General features: G+C 37.0%; 1 protein-coding gene and 1 long non-coding RNA gene across 2 annotated transcripts; both read left to right on the top strand.

Annotated features, from left to right (window-relative positions):
* The first annotated feature begins 97 nt into the window (after positions 1-97).
* mettl6 (methyltransferase 6, methylcytidine) lies at positions 98-4,301 on the top strand. The gene is made up of 5 exons (XM_062422704.1): positions 98-635; positions 1,348-1,482; positions 1,853-2,023; positions 2,130-2,271; positions 3,014-4,301. Exons 1-5 carry the CDS (start codon positions 339-341, stop codon positions 3,166-3,168), a joined length of 900 nt encoding a protein of 299 aa, XP_062278688.1. The 5' UTR covers positions 98-338; the 3' UTR covers positions 3,169-4,301.
* An 11,693-nt stretch (positions 4,302-15,994) lies between these two features.
* On the top strand, positions 15,995-16,519 carry LOC133983239 (uncharacterized). The gene is made up of 3 exons (XR_009925370.1): positions 15,995-16,056; positions 16,171-16,325; positions 16,496-16,519. It is a non-coding gene; the product is annotated as an uncharacterized LOC133983239 (long non-coding RNA).
* Positions 16,520-20,933: the final 4,414 nt, after the last annotated feature.

Here is a 20,933-nt window from a genome sequence, read left to right as displayed (position 1 = left end):
ACAAATAAACTTGACATACAATTACTTGAACTATAGTTTCAGTCATTATATCATAAATTGTAATAATAATAAATGGGTTTTCTCTTCACAATATTGACGTGAAACGCTGAAGAAACGTGTTAAAACTTGACGGAAGGTTTTTTCTAACGGACAAGATGGACGCACAATGTTTTTAATGTGTTGCTAAGGAGAAATCATTTTTAAATATTTAGTTAGTTTTAGCTTTATTTGTCGTCTGGGTAGCGGGATTAGTTGTAAAGTTTGTCAAACTATAATTTAACGGTTACTGACGGAAACGAGAAGGCAAGCAAAACGTGACCTATCAAAATAAAAGCAGCATGGCACTGCTGGAAAATAAAAGCTCAGAAGCTGCTGATAATAATAAAATAACATCATGTGAAGAAGAACAAGAAGTGGAGTTGAAAGATGAAGTTTCTGCTGCTAGAGTTTTATCCCAGGAGGAGCTGCAGAGACTGGGCAGTGAGAAGACTCTGGTGTCTGACTTTAAGCAGATGAAGTTGGAGAAAGAAGCTCAGAAAAACTGGGATTTGTTTTATAAAAGAAACACCACCAATTTCTTCAAGGACAGACACTGGACCACCAGAGAGTTTGAAGAGCTGAAAGCATGCAGAGAGGTGAGCAATTATTCTCTCTCATTAAAAACTACTTAATCTACATCTATGTTAATAATACAGTATATTTAAGTCAAAAAGTTTAATAGCTGGAAAACAAGATGTATCCTCCTTAAAATCAGATTTTCAAAGAGCTCAGAGATATTTTCCACTTTCAGCAGATGCATATGAAAACAAACATGTAAGTTACACAATGAAGCATATGACTAATAGATGAATATATTACATCCATATGCAACTTTTTTTTAATTATTTCCCATTAAACTGCACTACTGGTAGTGTAGTAGTGAGTTGAATAACCTTAAAGTAAAGGGTTTTTTATCTTTCAGGACAGCATCTCACCAAACTTCATTCAGAAACACACACTTTTAATCAGACTTTGTGCATCTGCAAAATTACAAGTATGGTTGAGCATGTGAGCAAGTGAGACCTTTTACAATTTTTGGGAGTCTGCAGATCATTTTGGCATGTATATAATCCATCAATAAACAGCTCTGCATCTCCAGTTTATACCCAGCTATGTAAGTTGTGTATAAGAAAGATGTAATCCTCAACTTTATCCTCAAAACACACTGTGCAAAACAAGTTTCCCATTAGAGAAATTTGTAAAATATTTGAATAGAATATTTGGATTCATCATCATCCATCATTCTGACTTATGCAGGGTTAGATAATAAACTGATATTTGTGTCTTTGTCCTGTCTGGTTTTTGCAGTTTGAGTCTCAGAGGTTGGTGCTGCTGGAGGCCGGATGCGGAGTGGGTAACTGCATCTTCCCTCTGCTGGAGGACGACCTCAACATCTTCGCTTACGCCTGTGACTTCTCACCACGAGCGGTTGAATTTGTCAAAGTAAGATATCCCATTGCCAAATGACCTGTCAATCATCTTTTTTCTCTTTTTTTTTATTTCTGTAGGTAAACTTAGCTCCAGAACTTCACATTCACACTCACTCTTTACTGTATTCACTTCATAAGACGGCTCCCACAAGTTACAGGAAGGCTTCACCAATATTCAAACAACATATAATCTTTTGTCAGAAGCCAGCTAACCTCAATACTGCTGGTCACAAGCCTCACTCTCTAACCTCTGGGCCATCAAACTAATGCTTCCAAGTAAACAGAAAATATGACATGGCAGCAAATCTCATTCTTAGAAATAAAGCATAAAAATAAAACTTGATGATAGAAATAAAATGACTATATTGTCTTTCTGTTTACAGCAAAACCCACTGTACTGCCCCGAGCGCTGCTGTGCCTTCCAGTGCGATTTAACCAAAGATGACCTGAGGGATAATGTGCCGGAGAGCAGCGTGGACGTCATCATGCTCATCTTCGTCCTGTCGGCCATCCATCCAGACAAGATGAAGCTGGCGTTGCAGAACATCAGCAGGGTGAGAGCAGAGACTCAAGGGAAAACTTACAGTATGTGTCTGTTGTTTGGTAGCCCTTATATAACCTTGTTTTAATGACGTTATGTGACATTTGTGTGTTTTTAAGGTGCTGAAGCCCGGTGGCATCGTCCTGTTCAGGGACTACGGCCTGCACGATCACGCCATGCTCCGATTTAAAGCCGGCAGCAAACTGGGGGAGAACTTCTATGTCCGACAAGACGGCACCAGGTCCTACTTCTTCTCTAAAGGTCAGTAAATGACTTCAGGAATGTTGGTTTATGTTTGTTTCTGTCACTGTGACCACTGGATGGATAGAGAGATAGATGCTGTACTGTGTCTCAAATACATAGAAAAGACACACACACACAAAAAAATGACAGACAGTCAAAACATTTAGTCACTGTTGATGCATCTTAACATGTCTTCTTTTGTCCACAACCCAAAGAATTAAATATACTGTCATAAAAGACTAAAGAAACCAGAACATATCCACATTTAAGAAGCTAGAACCAGAGAATTTTGGCTTTTTTTTCTCAGAAAATGACTCAAAAGTATTCATCGATTATCAAAACAGTTGGAAACAAATTTTCCGTCGAATCAATTAATCACTAATCCTTGCAGCTCTGGATAAATAGACACTAGAAATATATATTTGGTTGTTTTTTTTAAACTACTTTGCAGTGCCATCTTCACTGGTTTGTCACACTTTTTGGAATTTTATTTAATATATTTCTCATTGTCCAAAACAAATCACAAAAAAGTGGTGAGTTTACAACTAGCAGTAAACTGTTCTGATTACACAGAATATATCATAAAAGAAGTTACCATTTATTATTCAACACTTCATCTATTTATTATGTGAATTATACAACTGCTTTTAGAGACATTACAACATGTAAAGGACACTGAGAAGTTGCAGATTTTAAGTGTGTTTGTGTGTTGAGGATTCATTCATATTTTATGTCCTCTCTGCTCTTTTCGTCTGTTCAGAGTTGCTGGCTGAGCTGTTTGAGGAGGCGGGTTTCCAGTCTGTCACTAACGATTACGTCCTGAGAGAGACGGTCAACAAGAAGGAGGGCCTTTGTGTTCCCAGAGTGTTCCTGCAGAGCAAATTCACCAAACCTGCCCCGTCACAGAGCTCCTGATGATGCTTATAGATCTCCAGATGTTTGGAGAAACTATAAGTCTAAGCGATGATTATATTCCTTGAGAGGAAGTATCTTACAGGTGGCCTCCACATTGCTGGATATGAATTCTTCCTTTCTCTTCTTTCTGGTATGACATTACACCAGTTGTCCAGAAGAGTGTGCAGTTGGTCATTTAGAGAGAAGAGGAGCCAGAACATAAAACCTCAGCGTGATTCAGCAGCTATACTGAAGTGACTGTGACAGTTTCAAGGTGAAGATGAGCTCTTGGTTAACTTACAGTGCAGAGAATCGTCCATATTAAGGCCTAAAGAGAGAGAGAGGGAGAGTGCTGCTGACTCATGGGGGCTTCTCGTAAACTTCCTGTACAGACAATCAGAAACCAGCACCCACACAGTCCGGTAACCATGTTATTTTGGAAGGCATAACACATTATTCACTTCTGTAACCAAACATCTTCAGTTTTTTGTACAATCAATCTGTCTGATATATTTACTGTGCTGATTTCTGCATTAATGTCTGTTGCCTTAATATGTCTCTGTATAATATAACATGCTGTATCACTCATGGATCCATATATCAGTGCTAATATCGGTTGCATTTTCTTATTAGATTCTGGACTATCTGTAAATTCAGTTGTGAAAAACTGGAGGAAATATCAGCTGGATTCAACACTTCCTCTTAAATTTTGATATGAAGTTTTACTGATGTAGCTTTGTTAGCTTTTCACAGACTCTGCTGACATTTTATTCATTGGAAGAAAAAATTCACTGGACAAGAAAAACTTTGAAATGATCATGAATGAAATTAAAACGTATTACAATATTGCCACAATCAGTTCATTTAGTCTTTTGAAGCACAAACACCAACAGATTTTACTGTGTTTTTCCAGCATTTCTACACAAAAGTCTTAAAGCATCGTCCTCTGATTAGAAGTTGATCACCTGCCAAACTCTGTTTACAAGGGGCCAAAAATTGAAATGTCGCAGTTTTTTTATGGTTTTATGTTTTAACCACCAGGCTACCAGGACGGCCTACAGTGTGCAGTTTATATGTAACATCAGACTTCCATGTGGTCTGCAACAAAAACAGTAGTGTTGCAATGATTAATCAGTCAAGTGATGGACAGAAAAATCAATGAGCAAACATTTTGATAATTGATTTATCTTTTTACTCATTCATTTAAGAACAAATACCAAAAAATTTGCTTGTTTCGGTTTTACAAATGTGATCATTTGATGGTTTTCTCTGTAATAAATGCTGATAAAGTGAATATTTTGCGGATTTTAGACTCTTCTTCATCCTGAACCCTAAACAGTGACAAAAATAAATATAGTTACAAGTGACTCTAACCCCTTTTTCAATCATTCCTTCAAAATAATAATGTGTTTTGTTTGATTGGACACATACATTCTGATATATTGTGATTTGTATTATATTATTATGCACATTGTTTTTGCATTTGTAGCGCCCCCCAGTGGCAGATTTGAATAACACTTGCAGGGTATATTTCAGTTATTGCGGATTTTTCTGTAAACAGCCAAACTTTTTTTTTTTTTTTTACCAGGATCACAAAGGTTATGGTCACTGTGTTATTATAAAGGATTAAAGAATAATTAAGAAATATTTACTTTTTTCACAACACTTGAGTGCAAATTTTCACCTTTAATAATACAAAGAAAAAGTATCACATCTATGTTACAACAGAGTGTACATGCTGCTGTTAAATGAGATCAGTGTGGTGAGCATCTTGTGACACGCTCTAAATATACAGCTTCCTGTTCAGAGAGCGTGTCGCCCGCTGATGCCCACCTAGTGCTTCACACGAGGAAACAAAGACAAATGATAACTCTAAAGCAGTTTAACTTAACAAATATATGTTGTGCCCTCGATATATCTTTATATAACTTTGCATTTGTAATTGCCTTTTTCACTGTTTTGATGTTTCATTTATAAGATTTCTAAATGATGTCTTATTTGTTGGCTCTGTTTATTATCTCTTGATGTCTTCACTTCACTGCTGCTCTGAATTTGTCTTCTTTCATATCACTAAATAAAGTTCTGTCAGTCTTGTGGTGGCACTAGAGGAAAAATAACGTGAAACTTTTGACCTCTACTACAGTAACTTGATCTGAAATGAACATAATGCATCCTCTGAGGACAATAAATATGATATACTTGATGCAAATCCTTCTAATAGTTGCATTTCAGGACACATCCATTAAGGTCAGATCAGTTTCCAATCATCAAAATCTTTATCAAACAGGATTCTGCTGTTAAAACTAACTCAGAAGTCTTTTCTCCTTGGCGCTCAGCCACAGCTAGGCGAGAATCCTTGGCTCTTATTTTATTTTATTGTATTTTTATCTTTACTTCTTCTTTACTTTTAAATTGAGCTCTTATTATTCCTTTACTGTTTTATTTATTATTATATTTGTGTGTGATTATATTGTATTTTAACAACTGTACAGCACTTTGGTTCAACTGAGGTTGTTTTTAAATGTGCTTTATAAATAAAGTTTGACTTGACTTGACTTGACTTTTCCCACAGTTGTACAACCAAGAGCAATGTTGTGTTATTCCCCTTTAAATGTGTTACTTTAAACATGATTTCGAAACAGTACACTATAACTGGTGCAGTTTCCTGTCCTGTGGTTTTGGCTTGCACAGCCCTCCACGGGTATGATGGAGAAACAAAAGGTGCAAGTTGTTCAAAGTGGAATCAAGTCTGCAGGTTTATTCTATGAGAGAGCAACACTATCTTAGTTATAAATAGCTTTTTCTGCATTGGCTATCAATGCATGCATGCAGAATGAAACCATTTAAATAAAGAATGATAAAGCAGGAGGTTTGTTGACCAGCTGTTGGTTGACAATTGGTTGATTTTAAGTGTTGTTTAATCAGATCTTGTGGCTCAGCCTGCACTTTTTATGAATAACTTGCACTGCAGTTTAGGTCAATTGTGCTGCTGTGGCCCCTCCTGTGGCTTTTTATGGGGTCGTTCAGCCCTACAGTGAGAGGAGCGTTAACAGAACATTGCATGTGGTCAAAGTGTGACAAACGAGCTGCACATCAGCTCCTCATAGCTGCAGTGGCTTTTTCACAATGTGCTTCTGATCTGTATCCACACAAACAAACCAGTATGTAGCTGAAGCTTTTGTTTGTTCAGTTGAATCTTTGCTACAGAGGTTTTTTCTCCAAGCTGTAAACTTAACAATAAAAATGTCAACCCTTATAAAGGTGTTGTGAATGGTTTATAATTGGCTTGTTAATCAGGTTGTGAACCCTTTCTAAATCATTAATAAGCTGTTATTATAACTCATTGGTAACAGTGATCAGCTACTTGCCAAATAGTGATCCAGTATGTATCTGTATTCTTAACTTTGTCTTCTTCAGGCAGCATCATTGGTTCTCTTCATGATTCTTAGTATCCAATTATGAGGATTAATTTATGAGTTACAAACATTTTAACCCTAAAAGTTCACCATTTACTAATGAGTTATTAACATTTATAACTCCCAAAGAGGAGCCTTATTGTAAAGTGTAAACCATATCACCATGCAGCAGGATGTAGTAAAATAACTTGATAATAAGTTGACAAATAAAAACCTTATATCTAACTTGGTGCATGTTTATATGTGACTCTATAAGGCTCCCTTTTAGCAGTTATAAATATCTATAACTCATAAATTAATGCTCATAATGAGATGGCGAGAAACATAAAGATAGATGCTGATTGACAAAGATCTGATAGACCAAATAGTGACCCTGCACTGATGTGTATGAAATTAGGTTATAACTCATTTAAAACTGTTAATTAACACTTTCAACCATTTATAAATCTAATAGTAGTAGTCTAATTGTAAAGTGGCACCATGCTCAGCTATATGTTTCTCTGCCATGAAAACTGCATTTCCAAATTGCATGATATTATTTTGACTTTGGGCAAAGAGTTGGATAAAATCTCTTCACTGTGTACTGTAACATATATATTTATTGTGATACATTTTTCTGTGGGAATTTGAATGCAACAAACGAAAAAACCCGTCTTGGCCAACGTCTCTGAGCATGACGACAGAGACTCAGGCCGTCAAACTGTTGCGCAAAAGCCACTAAAGCAGTTACATCACATTACAAAACATCACAAAAGAAACAAAAAGCAAAAGAATAAAGCATATTATGTTGATTTATTACGGTTTTCCGACTGACCTCAAATCTTTACATTGGAATAAGCCATTGCCTAAAATAACAGTAGATGAATAGGATTGTCTTATGATGAGTTTGGAGTCCTTTGAAAACAGAGTCACTCAGTCAGATGATCAATCTGCAAAAGAGCAGAACAAGGCATCAGTATGCATCTGTAGTATGAAAGAGCTGCTTTCCCTTTAAGTGTTCAGAATCTGAAAGAATCCATCACAGTACTTAATTTTGTATTGAGGGGAAAAAACACTGAAATATATAAATCCTGAAGGTGCAATGAAGAAAGAAGCTGAAGCTGCATGGCTACCAAATCAAACCACTAAAGTATGAGTTTAATTTATAACAATCACAAAGTACATCATAAGTGTTTTAAATCCTTTGGGATGCAAACACACTTGGAACTGCATAGGAAAACCTGTCTTCTCTTATATTAAGTGTCAGTGACAATGGCAAGATGAGCAATTCAAAAATATCTTAGAAAATTGTTTTTAAAGCAGCATCAGGTTTATTAAAATGTACATTTAGTATTTTTGGTTTTATATCAACAGAAGAATGTGTGCAAGTTATTCATATGTTTATTTTCACATTTTAACTCCTTTAAATGTGACTAAACCACATGGACACAATAAAAATGGACCCATACAATAAGGTACTGTACCTGTGACCGTGATATAGATGAAATGTCCCCTGGCTGTTTCTTCATTCTCACACACAGCATTGCATTGAAATTGACCGCTGTCTTTCGGTGTGAGGTCGAGAATCTCTGTCACCACCTGTCTGACTCTCCTGTTGCCATGAGAGATCGTCTCGTTCACTGTGGTGAGGTACTTGTTGGGGTCAATCAACTCAGTGTTGTTATTATTGACCTGTTGCCACACAACATGCAACAGACTACACTTATCGAAGTCATATTTTGCGACGCAGGACAGTATGGCTGATGAGCCTCTGGCAGCAGTGATGGTTGCTTGTCGATATTTGAGCTCTATGGTGTCTGGATCACAAAGGAAACAATGGGAAAGAAGAAGAAAAAAGGAATTAGTGAGCATTTTTTAACTTCTTTTAAGTCTTAACTCATAGATGTAGTTACAATTATTTAAAGGAATAGTTCAACATTTTTTAAAGATGCGTATTGATAATTAAGAAAGTGACCTGTTACTCGATACCTGCTGATTGATTCTGAATCAGGTGATAAATGCCACCTAATCAATATTTAATCACTACTTATTATATGCATACTTCTTCCTCATGACTGACAAAAAACAGAGATAGCTGAATTATCAGTAATGGCATGTAAGTTAATTATTGTACAACATATCCTCTGCTTTATGATGGGCTAAAAACATTTACAATATTTCGTTTTTTTGTCCTATTGAAAAATATGTATTGCTGTGGCCCGTTTTCTAAGCATCGAAATCGCTGCTTACATCTTGGATTTGTATTTGTAAAAAGAAAAAAGGTCTGGTTCTGCGTGCGCTCAATGATGGGATTAAAAATGGGAGCAAAGCAGGGATTTCTGGTACAACATGAAGAAAGAAAAAACTTGGTGGAGGACATGAAGAACAACTTTATTGTGAGACTGAGGCATTGAGCTTTGTGTCTCTTACTGTGAGCTCAGCCACACTATAAATCTGCTGCCTTTGAAAAACACAAACTGGTTGAAACCTCCAAAAAAACCCTGCAGGACAATTTCTGTTCTCATCATGAGGAGGTGATGGAAGATTTTCTGCTGCACTGACTGATGAATAAAATATAATATCTGTATTTTGTGCTCTGTGGATGAACATAAAGGCCATGACACAGTCTCAGCTGCAGCAGATAGAAACAAGAGGCAGAAAGAGCTTGGGACAGGAAATCCTGCGGTTCACATCTAAGCTGCATGTTTGAACAGAGCATCCTTCATAGTTCAACTACTATTAAAGCACTGGCATTTACTGTATGCATGCAGTGTAATATGCATTTATATTTAGTATAAAATATACACACACACACCACCATACAGTAGGATAACATGCAGTTGATTAAACATAAATTGAGATTAGACAAAAATCTTGAGCAAGTAGACGGTGTCCACGAAGTCTATTTACAATTTTAAAAAAATCATTACAAAAGCGATTGATGAGATATGTGAATCAGATTTGTTCTATGTACTCAGTGGTTATCAAAAGTTTTTAATCGCGTTGCATTTGTGTATCGTGTATGGAACAAATATACAGGACACCAACGACCTGAACCTAAACATCACTGATGCCATTGATGCGGCTCTGCTACAGCCAACATGGCAAGAAATCGAGTGCTATCTTGATGCTTCGTGCAACTAATGGAGCCCATATAGAGGAGTATTAAATTATTACATTTACACAGATTTGTCTATTCATTTGCTTTTGTAATAAAGATTTTATGGACACCCTGTATATTAAAAATCATATACTCATTCTACCCTCATATCACATTTTCCATCTATCTAAAAAATTGTAAATCAAACTATCATCTTACCTTAGAGGCTTTTACATAAACTCATATCTCCAAGTTAGTTTTCCTTGAGCTAGCGATTTAATAACAAAGTTTGACACTTATAGCTGACATAGATATAGATATAGGTATATATACAGACATACAGTACCAGTCAAAAGTTTGGACACACTTTCCCATTCACATCAATGAGAAAGTGTGTCCAAACTTTTGACTGGTACTGTATTTCAATTATATTTTAATAATCTACTGTGGGCTACTGTGTAATTAGGACTAAGGGATTACTTGTGTCCCCTATGAGGTTCACTCCCAACAATTATAGTATCTTGTATCAAGAAAATCATCAAATACTGTCCCACCTGTGAAGAATCCCTTATATCAAAAGTTGTTCACTAACCATTTTCCTCGGCAGACGACACACACTGAGTCACCAGCAGCAGCACCGTAGTCACAGTAATCCAAGTCATTCTCCAACACACACACACACACATACAAGCTGTCAGGATCCACAATAAAGATGAACACGAGGACCACAGCACGAGTTAAAAATGGCAGAGGTGAGCTGAAAGTATCATCACACTGCCGTCTGTCTTTTATGAGTGTGAGTGTGTTGCTGTTGCGTGGGTGGGGGATACGTTGTGTTTTGTGCACAACACAGCAGCAGTTTCAATCCCCCCTCTGACCACTAGCACTCCTTTCCAGTGTTGAGGTTTTCACCAAAGAGCCATCGCATATGTTTCCATCCAGGTGCACATTATGTTTCACTTCATCATGATTTGAGCAGTTGTTATAGGATCTAAGCATCTATCTATCTATCTATCTATCTATCTATCTATCTATCTATCTATCTATCTATCTATCTATCTATCTATCTATCTATCTATCTATCTATCTATCTATCTATCTATCTATCTATCTATCTATCTATCTATCTATCTATCTATCTATCTATTTATCTATCTATCTATCTATCTATCTATCTATCTATCTATCTAGCATCTCAAAGATCAATTCTACTGAACTATATTGCCTTTAATCAGATCAGATTTTCCTTAACCCTCCTGTTGTCCTCGAGTCAAGGAAGGAAGGGAGGGAGGGAGGATGGAAGGGAGGAAGAAAGAAGGAAAGGAGGGAGGAAGGGAGAAAGAAGGAAGGACAGGAGGGAGGAAGGGAGAAAGAAGGAAGGACAGGAGGGAGGAGGGAGGGAGGGATGAAGGAAAGGAAGGAAAGAGGGAAGGACAGAAGGACGGACGAAAGGACGGACAGAGGAAAGAAGGAAGGAAGGTAGGAGGGAAGGGAGGAAGGAGGGAGGGAGCGAGGGAGGGACAAAGGAAAAGAGGAAGGAAGGAAAGAAGGACAGAGGAAAGAAGGAATGGAGGAAGGACAGAAGGAAGAAAGGGGGATGGAGGAAGGAAAGTAGGAAGGGAGGAAAGAGTGGAAGGAAAGACAGAGAGAAGGAGGGAGGGAGGAAGGACAGACGGAAGGAAGGAAAGAAGGAAGGGAGGAAAGAGTGGAAGGAAAGACAGAGAGAAGGAAGGGAGGAAAGAAGGAACAGTCAAAACAGATGGGGTCAATTTGAGCCGGGAGGACGACACAAAGGTTAAGTTACTTTTCAGATTGAAAGGTTAGCAACCAAAATCATATCACATCACACTTTTAGGACACTTTCTCATACACACCGTTGCATTATAACAACTTCTCTGTTGTGGTTTCTACTTTCACAAAGCTTCAAAATAAATAATAAAGTTATTATTTGCAGACAACTACACATAAACAGTTAACATTACACAGATGGTTTGATTTAGAATTAGTTCATTTTATTTTGAGCCTTACATTTTTTGAGTGCAGTTCACACATTTAAACAATGTAGGGTACTGCAATCAATCAATCAATCAATCAATCTTTATTTATATAGCGCCAAATCACAACAAAAGTAATCTCAAGGCACTTTACACATAGAGCAGGTCTAAACCGTACTCGTCAGGATTAATTTTAAAGAGACCCAACATTCCCACATGAGCAGCACTTGGTGACAATGGCAAGTAAAAACTCCCTTTTAACAGGAAGAAGCCTCAGGCAGAACCAGGCTCAAAGTGGGAGAACATCTGCCTCGACCGGTTGGGGTAGAGAGGAGAGAGAAGCACATTGAAAATCAACAATGAAGCTAGTAGGTCCGGGACTGGAATCTGTCATCCGGACGTCTACAGGCCCAGATTACCTGTGAGACGAAAAAGCACAGACAACTCCTGGGAAGAAGTTTAGGTTATTGAATGCATTAATAGTACATGCATTAATAATAGATAGATAGATAGATAGATAGATAGATAGATAGATAGATAGATAGATAGATAGATAGATAGATAGATAGATAGATAGATAGATAGATAGATAGATAGATAGATAGATAGATAGATAGATAGATAGATAGATAGATAGATAGATAGATAGATAGATAGATAGATAGATAGATAGATAGACGAGCTCAGTGCACCATGGGAGTCCCCCGGCAGTCTAAGCCTATAGCAGCATAAACTAGGAGCTGGAGCCATAATTATAAGCTTTACCAAAAAGGAAAGTTTTAAGCCTACTCTTAAACGTAGAGAGGGTGTCTGCCCCTCGGACCCAATCTGGAAGATGGTTCCATAGACACAATTTTGTGTTATATTAATAATTTCTTTCTTTGTCCTTGAGTTACTGTTGTTATTGGGGGACGACTCTTCCCATTCGAGGATTAAGGGCTGAAGACAGGAAGGTGATAACTGTACTTTATGTTTATTATTGAGATCATAGCGAGTGACGGTGGTGTATTACAGTTGATTATATATTTTGTCGATTCCATTGACATACATGAGACGAGTATAAATATAAGGTACACCAGTTCTTAATATTTCTAAATGATCAACAAGTTATGTTGCTCACTGACTTTGGAGCTAGCATCAGTGTCCATTTGAAGCTTTTCTGAATTTCTTATTATCAATAAGCCAGAAACATAAAACGTCCCTTTGGTTTTTCTAAGGAAAGAGCATCAGACACTGAATGTTTGGTCCAGACTTAAAAAGGTTTACTTGAAGGTATTAGCACATTACAGTAGAAAATTACTTAATTTGAGCATCTGTGGTTTGTTGACACAACTATAACTGTGAAATTGGTTGCCTTGAATGGGGAATGATGTATTTACACACAAACACACACACCCACACACACACAGGCAGCTGGTGACTATAAGTAAAGAAAATTTTGCAGGACAACGCACAATTATTTGTAAGAGTTGGTTCAACATGGCTACTGAAACGAGGACGGAGATGCCAGACTACATCAATACACGAGTGAATGAAGGAAGACAAAGCGCAGAGAAGACAGAAAATTGCCTTCCAGGTAAAAATAAATTCAATTTTTTTAATGTGATGTGTTGGTGTGGCCTCTGATATATTATATACACTCAATGGCCTCTTTATTAGGAACAGCTGTGCAATCAATCAATCAATCCAATTCAACAACTCTGCTTTAAATTCTACTTTTATGAAGTTTATACATTTTCAGTTTTTGTTAATATTGTCAAAAAGGTGATAAATCTACTTTATGTTTATTATTGAGATCATAGTGGGTGATGGTTATACATGAGGGGGGCAAAATATTAGCTGTTGTATTGGATTGATATTGGATTACACATGTGTATCTAATGACGAGGCTGTATATATGGTATTAATTTTTATTTTCATGTCATAATATTAAAATGATCCATCCCACATGACACACAATAATACAACTTATAAATAACTTCAGGCAATTATCAATTGGCAAACAAATCATTTCACATTTGTCACAGAAGAAAAAAAACTATAATCGCTACCTAAATTTAAAAACAATAATTATATTTTTTGATACAGTCCTACTACACACACAGAGCAAAAACATCCATTTTACACAGTGTTATTTTTTTATAATGACTACATCTTCCATATGAAAGTACTTGTTTTAGTTTTACTGAATAATCTCTTTCCGATGATTCGTGTAATCTGTGTCTGCTGTTTCTATTTAGTAATGTGTGTATTCTGGGCTTTGTTTGTATTGTGGAAAGCTTCTATTTATAAATCAGGTTTCATCAATGTCGACATTACATGTCATTTTATGTAATCGTGTATTCAATGTTGCCACACTTTTTGGATGGTAGTTTTACAACAGGACAGCTTCTCTATTGGCACGGCTTTGAGTCGTAGCCAGGCGGGGAGCTCCGGTCCTCTGAAATGATGCCAACGCGGAAGTAATTTAAAACTGCATTCTATCAAAAGGCCACCAGGGGGCGACCGTTTTGGTGTCAAAAGGACTTCCGTCTCTATACAAGTCAATGGAGAATTCACCAACTTCTCACTTGATTTTCTAACCTCAGTAAACGTTTTCAAGGCAAGGCAGTTTTATTTATATAGCGTATGTCATACACAGTGTCAACTCAATGTGCTTTACATAAAACAAACATTTAACAGAAAAAAATGAAAAAAAACATGGAATTTGAGAAATAAAAATAAAACCCAATCATAGTGAACACATACATACCCCTCCCCCCCCCCCCCCCCCCCCCCCTACAAACCAGTCCAGAAACCAATGGGTGAGGTCACGGATGTTACGTCCATTTCTTATATACAGTCTATGGTCGTAGCAGATAATAAAATCATTGTGTGGGTTGTGTGAAGGTAACTGTGGCTCAGGAGATAGAGCGGGTCAACCAAGAATTGAAAGTTCGGCTGTTCGATTTACGGCTCCTTCAGTTTTTAGATAGTTAGATGTAAACTTTATTGATCCCCTTGGGGAAATTTAGGGTCCAGCAGCTTAATACACAAAGACATCAAAGAACAATATACTAAAAAATTAAATACAAAATACAATATATTAAATAATAAATAAGAAAAACAGCAAGGTCTGAGGCTGAGGCTGTGTGATAAAGTGCAAAATTAAAAATAAAAATAAAAATAAAAATAAAAATAAAAATAAAAATAAAAATAAAAATAAAAATAAAAATAAAAATAAAAATAAAAATAAAAATATAGTGCAATATACAATTTAAAGTGAATTTAGTGAATTTAGTCCAAATTTAGTGGATTTAGTCCAGGCTGTGGGGGGGTCCTTTTATTGCCAGATTGTAAAGTTGTACGGCCCTGGGGACAAATTAATTACTCAGTCTGTCAGTTTTGCATGACAGTGAGCGTAGTCTCCAGCTGATCATGCTCTTCTGTTGGATGAAGGTGTTGTGAAGTGGATGACCTTCATTGTCCATGATGGTGAGCAGTTTGTTAAGGGTCCTTTTCTCCGTTACTAAAGTGATGCTCTCCAGTTTGGCTCCGACAACAGAGCCAGCTTTCTTTACCAGCCTATCCAGTCGCCCAGCATCCCTCTTCTTAGTGCTTCCTCCCCAGCACGCCACCGCATAGAAGAGGACGCTGGCGACCACAGAATTGTTTGATGATGAGGGGTGTTGGGAGATGGGGGGGTGTGTTTTTGTGTCCATATGCAATATACTTAACCCCAAATTGCTCCCGATGGCTGTGCCCTGTTTGTGAATGTTAGTCTCCATCTGATGAAGTGTATAAATGTGTCATGTAGTGTAAAAGTGGTCTAAAAGACTAGAAAAGATGCTTTATAAGTGCAGTCCATTTACCATTTGTGTGTGTGTGTGTGTTTGTATTTTTTCCTATATAAGGGGGAAAAATGTATAAGGTGATTGGAATCAGCTTCGGCCTGCTGTGCATCATACAGTTCACTCTCAATGTTGTTCTTCATCTCCGAGGAAGTGAGTATCAGCCCGCACTTTTCACATCATGCAGCAAAGAGAAATGTTGAGTAAAGACGCAGATTTCATACACCAAAACCACCTGCACAGCTAATGAAACCCTATCTGATACACTCCTAAATGCACCACAAGTACAGGAAATATTTATAGACTCTGTTGACTCACACTTTTGTTAATGAGAAACAACATTTCTGCGGTCTTCCAAGGAAATTTTGTGAAAGCTGATGGTGAAAATGTGGAAATGTTACGAAAGCCTTTTTTTGTTTTTTTCCCTCACTCTGTCAAAACAGTCTCTAAGATTAAGCTGTGATCCACAAAGAGGAACAACTGTATTATCGTTCTTTTTTTTCTAGCTGGGGTTTGTAACAAGTTAGACTTCGACTACATCGACTCTACCAATGGCACTCTTATGTCCCCTGAAGTTCTTGATGGCAATGGTAAGTGAGCTGTTTGTTTTGCCTTTTTCTTCATTTAATTTTACCCTGCCCTTTCTTCTCATGTCTCCTCTTTCCTGTCTCTGTGTGTCTACGTTCTCCCCATTTTTGAATCAGCAGTACAAAACTTCCGAGGCTGTCCTGTGGGCTGGTTGGAATACAAGTCGAGCTGTTACCAATTTACCGATGAGAGAAATGACTGGGAATATGCCAGCGATGACTGTGAGGCAAAGAGAGCTCATTTGGCCATTTTAGATGATGCAGATAAAATGGTATTTATTCATTTTTGTTATTTTTCCTAAAGCCACTCAGGCACCATTCAAGCAGGTTGTTTTTGTGTGCTGATACTTGTCATAATTTCACTGAACTTAGATAACTTCATCATCCACTTTTTGATAAAGCATATCGAGATCAAATCTAAGCCTCAAATCCCTCCCGGCAGGATTTTCTTGGAAGGTTTCAGGACAGACTTACGGTGTGGATTGGGTTGAGGCGTCAACAAGACGGTCCTCTCATGCCATGGACTTGGGTGGATGGACGCCAATATACCTATCGGTAAAGCTTTCCGAATTATTCCCAAGTTGTACACTATTACGGCACTTTTCCACTATACAGTTCTAGCACGACTCGACTCGACTCGACTCTGGTTTTTTTGCGTTTCTATCAGGGATAGTACTTGGTACCTGGTACTTTTTTAGTACCTGCTCTGCCGAGGTTCCAAGCGAGCCGAGCCGATACTAAAATGTGAAGTCAACAGACTGCCGGCCACTGATTGGTCAGAGAGTCGCTGGAAGAGTCATGAGCGGTCCCACACAAGAATCAAATTCTTGCTTTGTGTGTGACATAAAGCCACATACAGCAGCAAGTACACCATCGCCTCCATGTCTCTATTGCTTATGTGTTTGTGTCGCGTTGAGTAGGTACTATAGTAAGGGAAAAGGTTGTTCCTGGTACCACACCGAGTCAAGTCTAGTTGAGCCGAGTAGTGCTAGAACTGTATAGTGGAAAAGCGCCATTATTGGCTAGATTGCAAGACTGGGGCTAGCTTTACACATGCATTTGTCAGTGAGTGAGTGATGAAGTTACATCATTGGTCAACCCAATGTTGGTGTTGCTGCTCTGTCAAAATGAATCAAACAGTTTTCTATTATGTCATCAGGGGGCGTTTACAGTTCTTCCACTCATAGCGATTTTTAGTATTAGAGTATTTTTCAAAGTCACTAATTTTATTTTTATGTAAGTATGATTCAAATAAAGTAAAGTAGTCAGTTACATTATTAAATAAATGTAATATTTTGTCTTTTTCTTTTCATCTAATGCCTTATTTATTACTTTATTTCTATGTGCACTCTATTTAGAAAATAGTTAATAAGGACCAAAATAAATCAGTACTACTACTAATGTTTGCAGTAGTCATTCAATGCAGTAAAATTAAATTCTGCACAAGTAAACCATCCAAACAAAATAAAAACAAAACAAAAAAAAAGGGCCCTGGCTCTTGTCAACTCCTAGATCTGCCTCTGATTGGTGCATAAATATGGATATATGGATAATAATGTCAACATTGTTCAGTTTGATGTAACAAAAAGTGTTGTGCTGTGTTTTTGGTAGTAAGGACAATAACTGGCTGCAGTCAAGGCCACAGAGTTTGAACTGCGCCTATGCTGATCAACACCCAATTCTGCGTTTGGTCGACGCCTCCTGTCAAGAACAACATGGCTGGTTGTGTGAGAAGGAGCTGAAATGATACGACCACCTCCACCAGGGAACCAAACACTTAAAATACAGTACAATTACATTTTATTCATTTTTTATTGTTTAATTAAATGTATTTATTATACCTGTGTTGAATATGTTCTATGTTCTGTGTGTTCTTCCAGTGACAGTATGTATATATCGTTATATTTAAGAGACAAAACTTTAATCTGTGATGTTTTACTCTGACCAACAAAGGAGACTTTTTCTTGCCTTTTAAAATACTAATAATAATGTGTTGTTGAGTAATTTAAAAGTTTAAACAGTTTATGATAATCTTTTAGAATACATTCTTTGCAGAGTGGGCTATTTGATTTTATTCTGTTTGTAAAGGAATAAAAAAAATACTGTAAATTTCAATAATGGAAGGTTGTTTTTTGGAAATCTCTGGACTGTAGACAGTAATATAGGTATCATACTTTATTTTTTTATGCTGATATCAATTGACCTCTAAATGCTAAATTACCTTTTCTTTAAAAGATACAACAATTTTGAATATTGGTCTAAAAAAAAAAAATGAAATTCTTGCATTAAAGTGCAGTAAGTCAGAACAAGAGTTACCTTATAAAATGTACAGCATGAAAATAAACGTTAAAATAGGTCAGTGATAGATAAGGGTTGGCAAGATGAGCAATTCAAAAATATGTTAAAAATAGTTTAAAAGCAGCATCAGGTTTGTCAAAATGTACATTTTGTATTTTTGTTGGTTTTATGTCATTTGAAATGAAGCTTAGCGAATGTTCAGTCAGAAGACTCTAAAACATACAGGCATAACTGGTAACTTATGCCTCCTTCAAGCATGCTCATCTATTACCTAGATTTCTATGTTTAGGGCGTTATTCCAATTGTTGCTAGTCACCTGTCAATCTCAGCAACCAATAGCAAATCGCCACACTTCAGCCTTAGCCTATCATCCTGTAGCGGTCCGTTTAAATATGCCTCTCTCCCTTTGCTTCAGTCCTGTCATACAGCTGTTCCTGCGACCCACCACCTCCCCATCTCCGCCATTCTCTACAGGATCTGCAGTCTATTCCCATCTGCCATCTTCTCTTCAGTCTCATCAGCAATCACCATCACCAGTGTCTGGACTTCATGGGGGATCTACAAATATATATGCAGCCGTTCAGAGATGATTCCTCATGGAGTTCAAGCGCCAAAGACTTTGTCATTACTAAGATTTTGTTCATTACATATTTACAATAAATATCTTTCTATTTACTTGTCTCTCCTGATTGAAATGACATTTACACCATTTTTTTTACCAAAAGTCAGACTGAATGCTCCTGAAAATGTCAAATGGTGTAACCACAAAAGAATGATAAATATTATATATTTTATCCACCTACAGTGTATTCTAAGTGGACTTTAAAAAATGTAAATGTGTACTTAATGACATGATTCACCAGATGAAATGTAATATTTAGAACAATTGTATTCCATTACCTTTATTTAATATAAAAAGTTATAATGTAAGATCATGCCAAACTAGTTGATATGGTGTTTTATTGAGAATTTACTGTTTTTAAGCAAGTTGAATTATTTGGTACAAAGTTTTTATGGTTACACCACTTAGACATTTTTGCCATAATCCTCTAATATATTAACCGTACCTGTGAGACGAGAAAGCACAGACAACTCCGGGGAAGAAGTTTAGGTTATTGAATGCATTAATAGTACATGAATGTTAATGGATATAGATGGATGGTTAGAGAGAGAGGGAGGAGGAGAGAGGAGCTCAGTGCATCATGGGAGTCCCCCGGTAGTCTAAGCCTATAGCAGCATAAACTAGGAGCTGGAGCCCTAATTATAAGCTCTATCAAAAAGGAAACTTTCAAGCCTACTCTTAAACGTAGAGAGGGTGTCTGCCCCTCGGACCCAATCTGGAAGATGGTTCCATAGACACAATTTTGTGTTATATTGATAATTTCTTTCTTTGTCTTTGAGTTACCGTGGTTATTGGGGGACGACTTTTCCCAGTCAAGGACTAAGGGCCGAAGACAGGAAGGTGATAACTCTACTTTATGTTTATTACTGAGATCATAGCGGGTGACAGTGGTGTATTAGAGTTGATTATATTGAATTGTCTTCCAAATAGTTTGTCGATTCCATTAACATACATGAGACGAGTATAAATATAAGGTTCTTAATATTCTAAATGATCAACAAGTTATGTTGCTCACTGGCTTTGTAGCTAGCATCAGTGTCCATTTGAAGCTTTTCTGAATCTCTTTATTATAAATAAGCCAGAAACATAAAACGTCCCTTTGGTTTTTCTAAGGAAAGAGCATCAGACACTGAATGTTTGGTCCAGATTTTAAAAGGTTTACTTGAAGGTATTAGCACATTACAGTAGAAAATTACGTCATTTGAGCATCTGTGGTTTGGTGACACAATTATAACTGTGAACACACACACACACACACACACACACACACACACACACACACACACACACACACGCACACACACACACACACACAGGCAGCTGGTGACTATAAGTAAAGTACATTTTGCAGGACAACGCACAATTATTTGTAAGAGTTGGTTCAACATGGCCACTGAAATGAGGACGGAGATGCCAGACTACATCAATACACGAGTGAATGAAGGAAGACAAAGCGCAGGGAAGACAGAAAATTGCCTTCCAGGTAAAAAATAATTTCCATTTCTTTACTGTGATGTTTTCATGTTTTCATTTTAAGGTCTCCAAAAGTGTGGGTGTGGCCTCTAATATATTATATACACTCACTGGCCTCTTTATTAGGAACACATGTACAATCTAATTCAACAGCTCTGCTTTAAATTCTACTTTTATGACATTTTCAGTTTTGTCAAAAAGGTGATAATTCTACTTTATGTTTATTATTAAGATCATAGTGGGTGATGGTGATACAGTTAGTGTTTTTTTAATAATGTCTTCATCTTCCATAAGAAAGTAAGTTTTCATTTTAATGAATAATCTCTTTCTGATGATGCTCTTAATGATGATTCATGCGATCTGTGTCTGCTGTTTCTATTTAGTAATGTGTGTATTTCTGGGCTTTGTTTGTATTGTGGAAAGCTCCTATTTATAAATCAGGTTTCATCAATGTCGACATTACATGTAATTTTATGTAATCGTGTAT

This window comes from Scomber scombrus, chromosome 7 (genome assembly GCF_963691925.1).
Source record: "Scomber scombrus chromosome 7, fScoSco1.1, whole genome shotgun sequence".
Lineage (NCBI taxonomy): Eukaryota > Metazoa > Chordata > Actinopteri > Scombriformes > Scombridae > Scomber > Scomber scombrus.
Note: the sequence above shows the minus strand (reverse complement) of the source record. Positions and strands in the feature narration are given on the sequence as shown.

Excerpts from the sequence above, each read along its gene's own strand:
- mettl6 (XM_062422704.1), top strand. The coding sequence starts at position 339 with ATGGCACTGCTGGAAAATAAAAGCTCAGAAGCTGCTGATAATAATAAA. Across the intron at positions 1,483-1,852 it reads GAGCGGTTGAATTTGTCAAA|CAAAACCCACTGTACTGCCC; the intron begins GTAAGATATCCC and ends TTCTGTTTACAG. Across the intron at positions 2,024-2,129 it reads CGTTGCAGAACATCAGCAGG|GTGCTGAAGCCCGGTGGCAT; the intron begins GTGAGAGCAGAG and ends TGTGTTTTTAAG.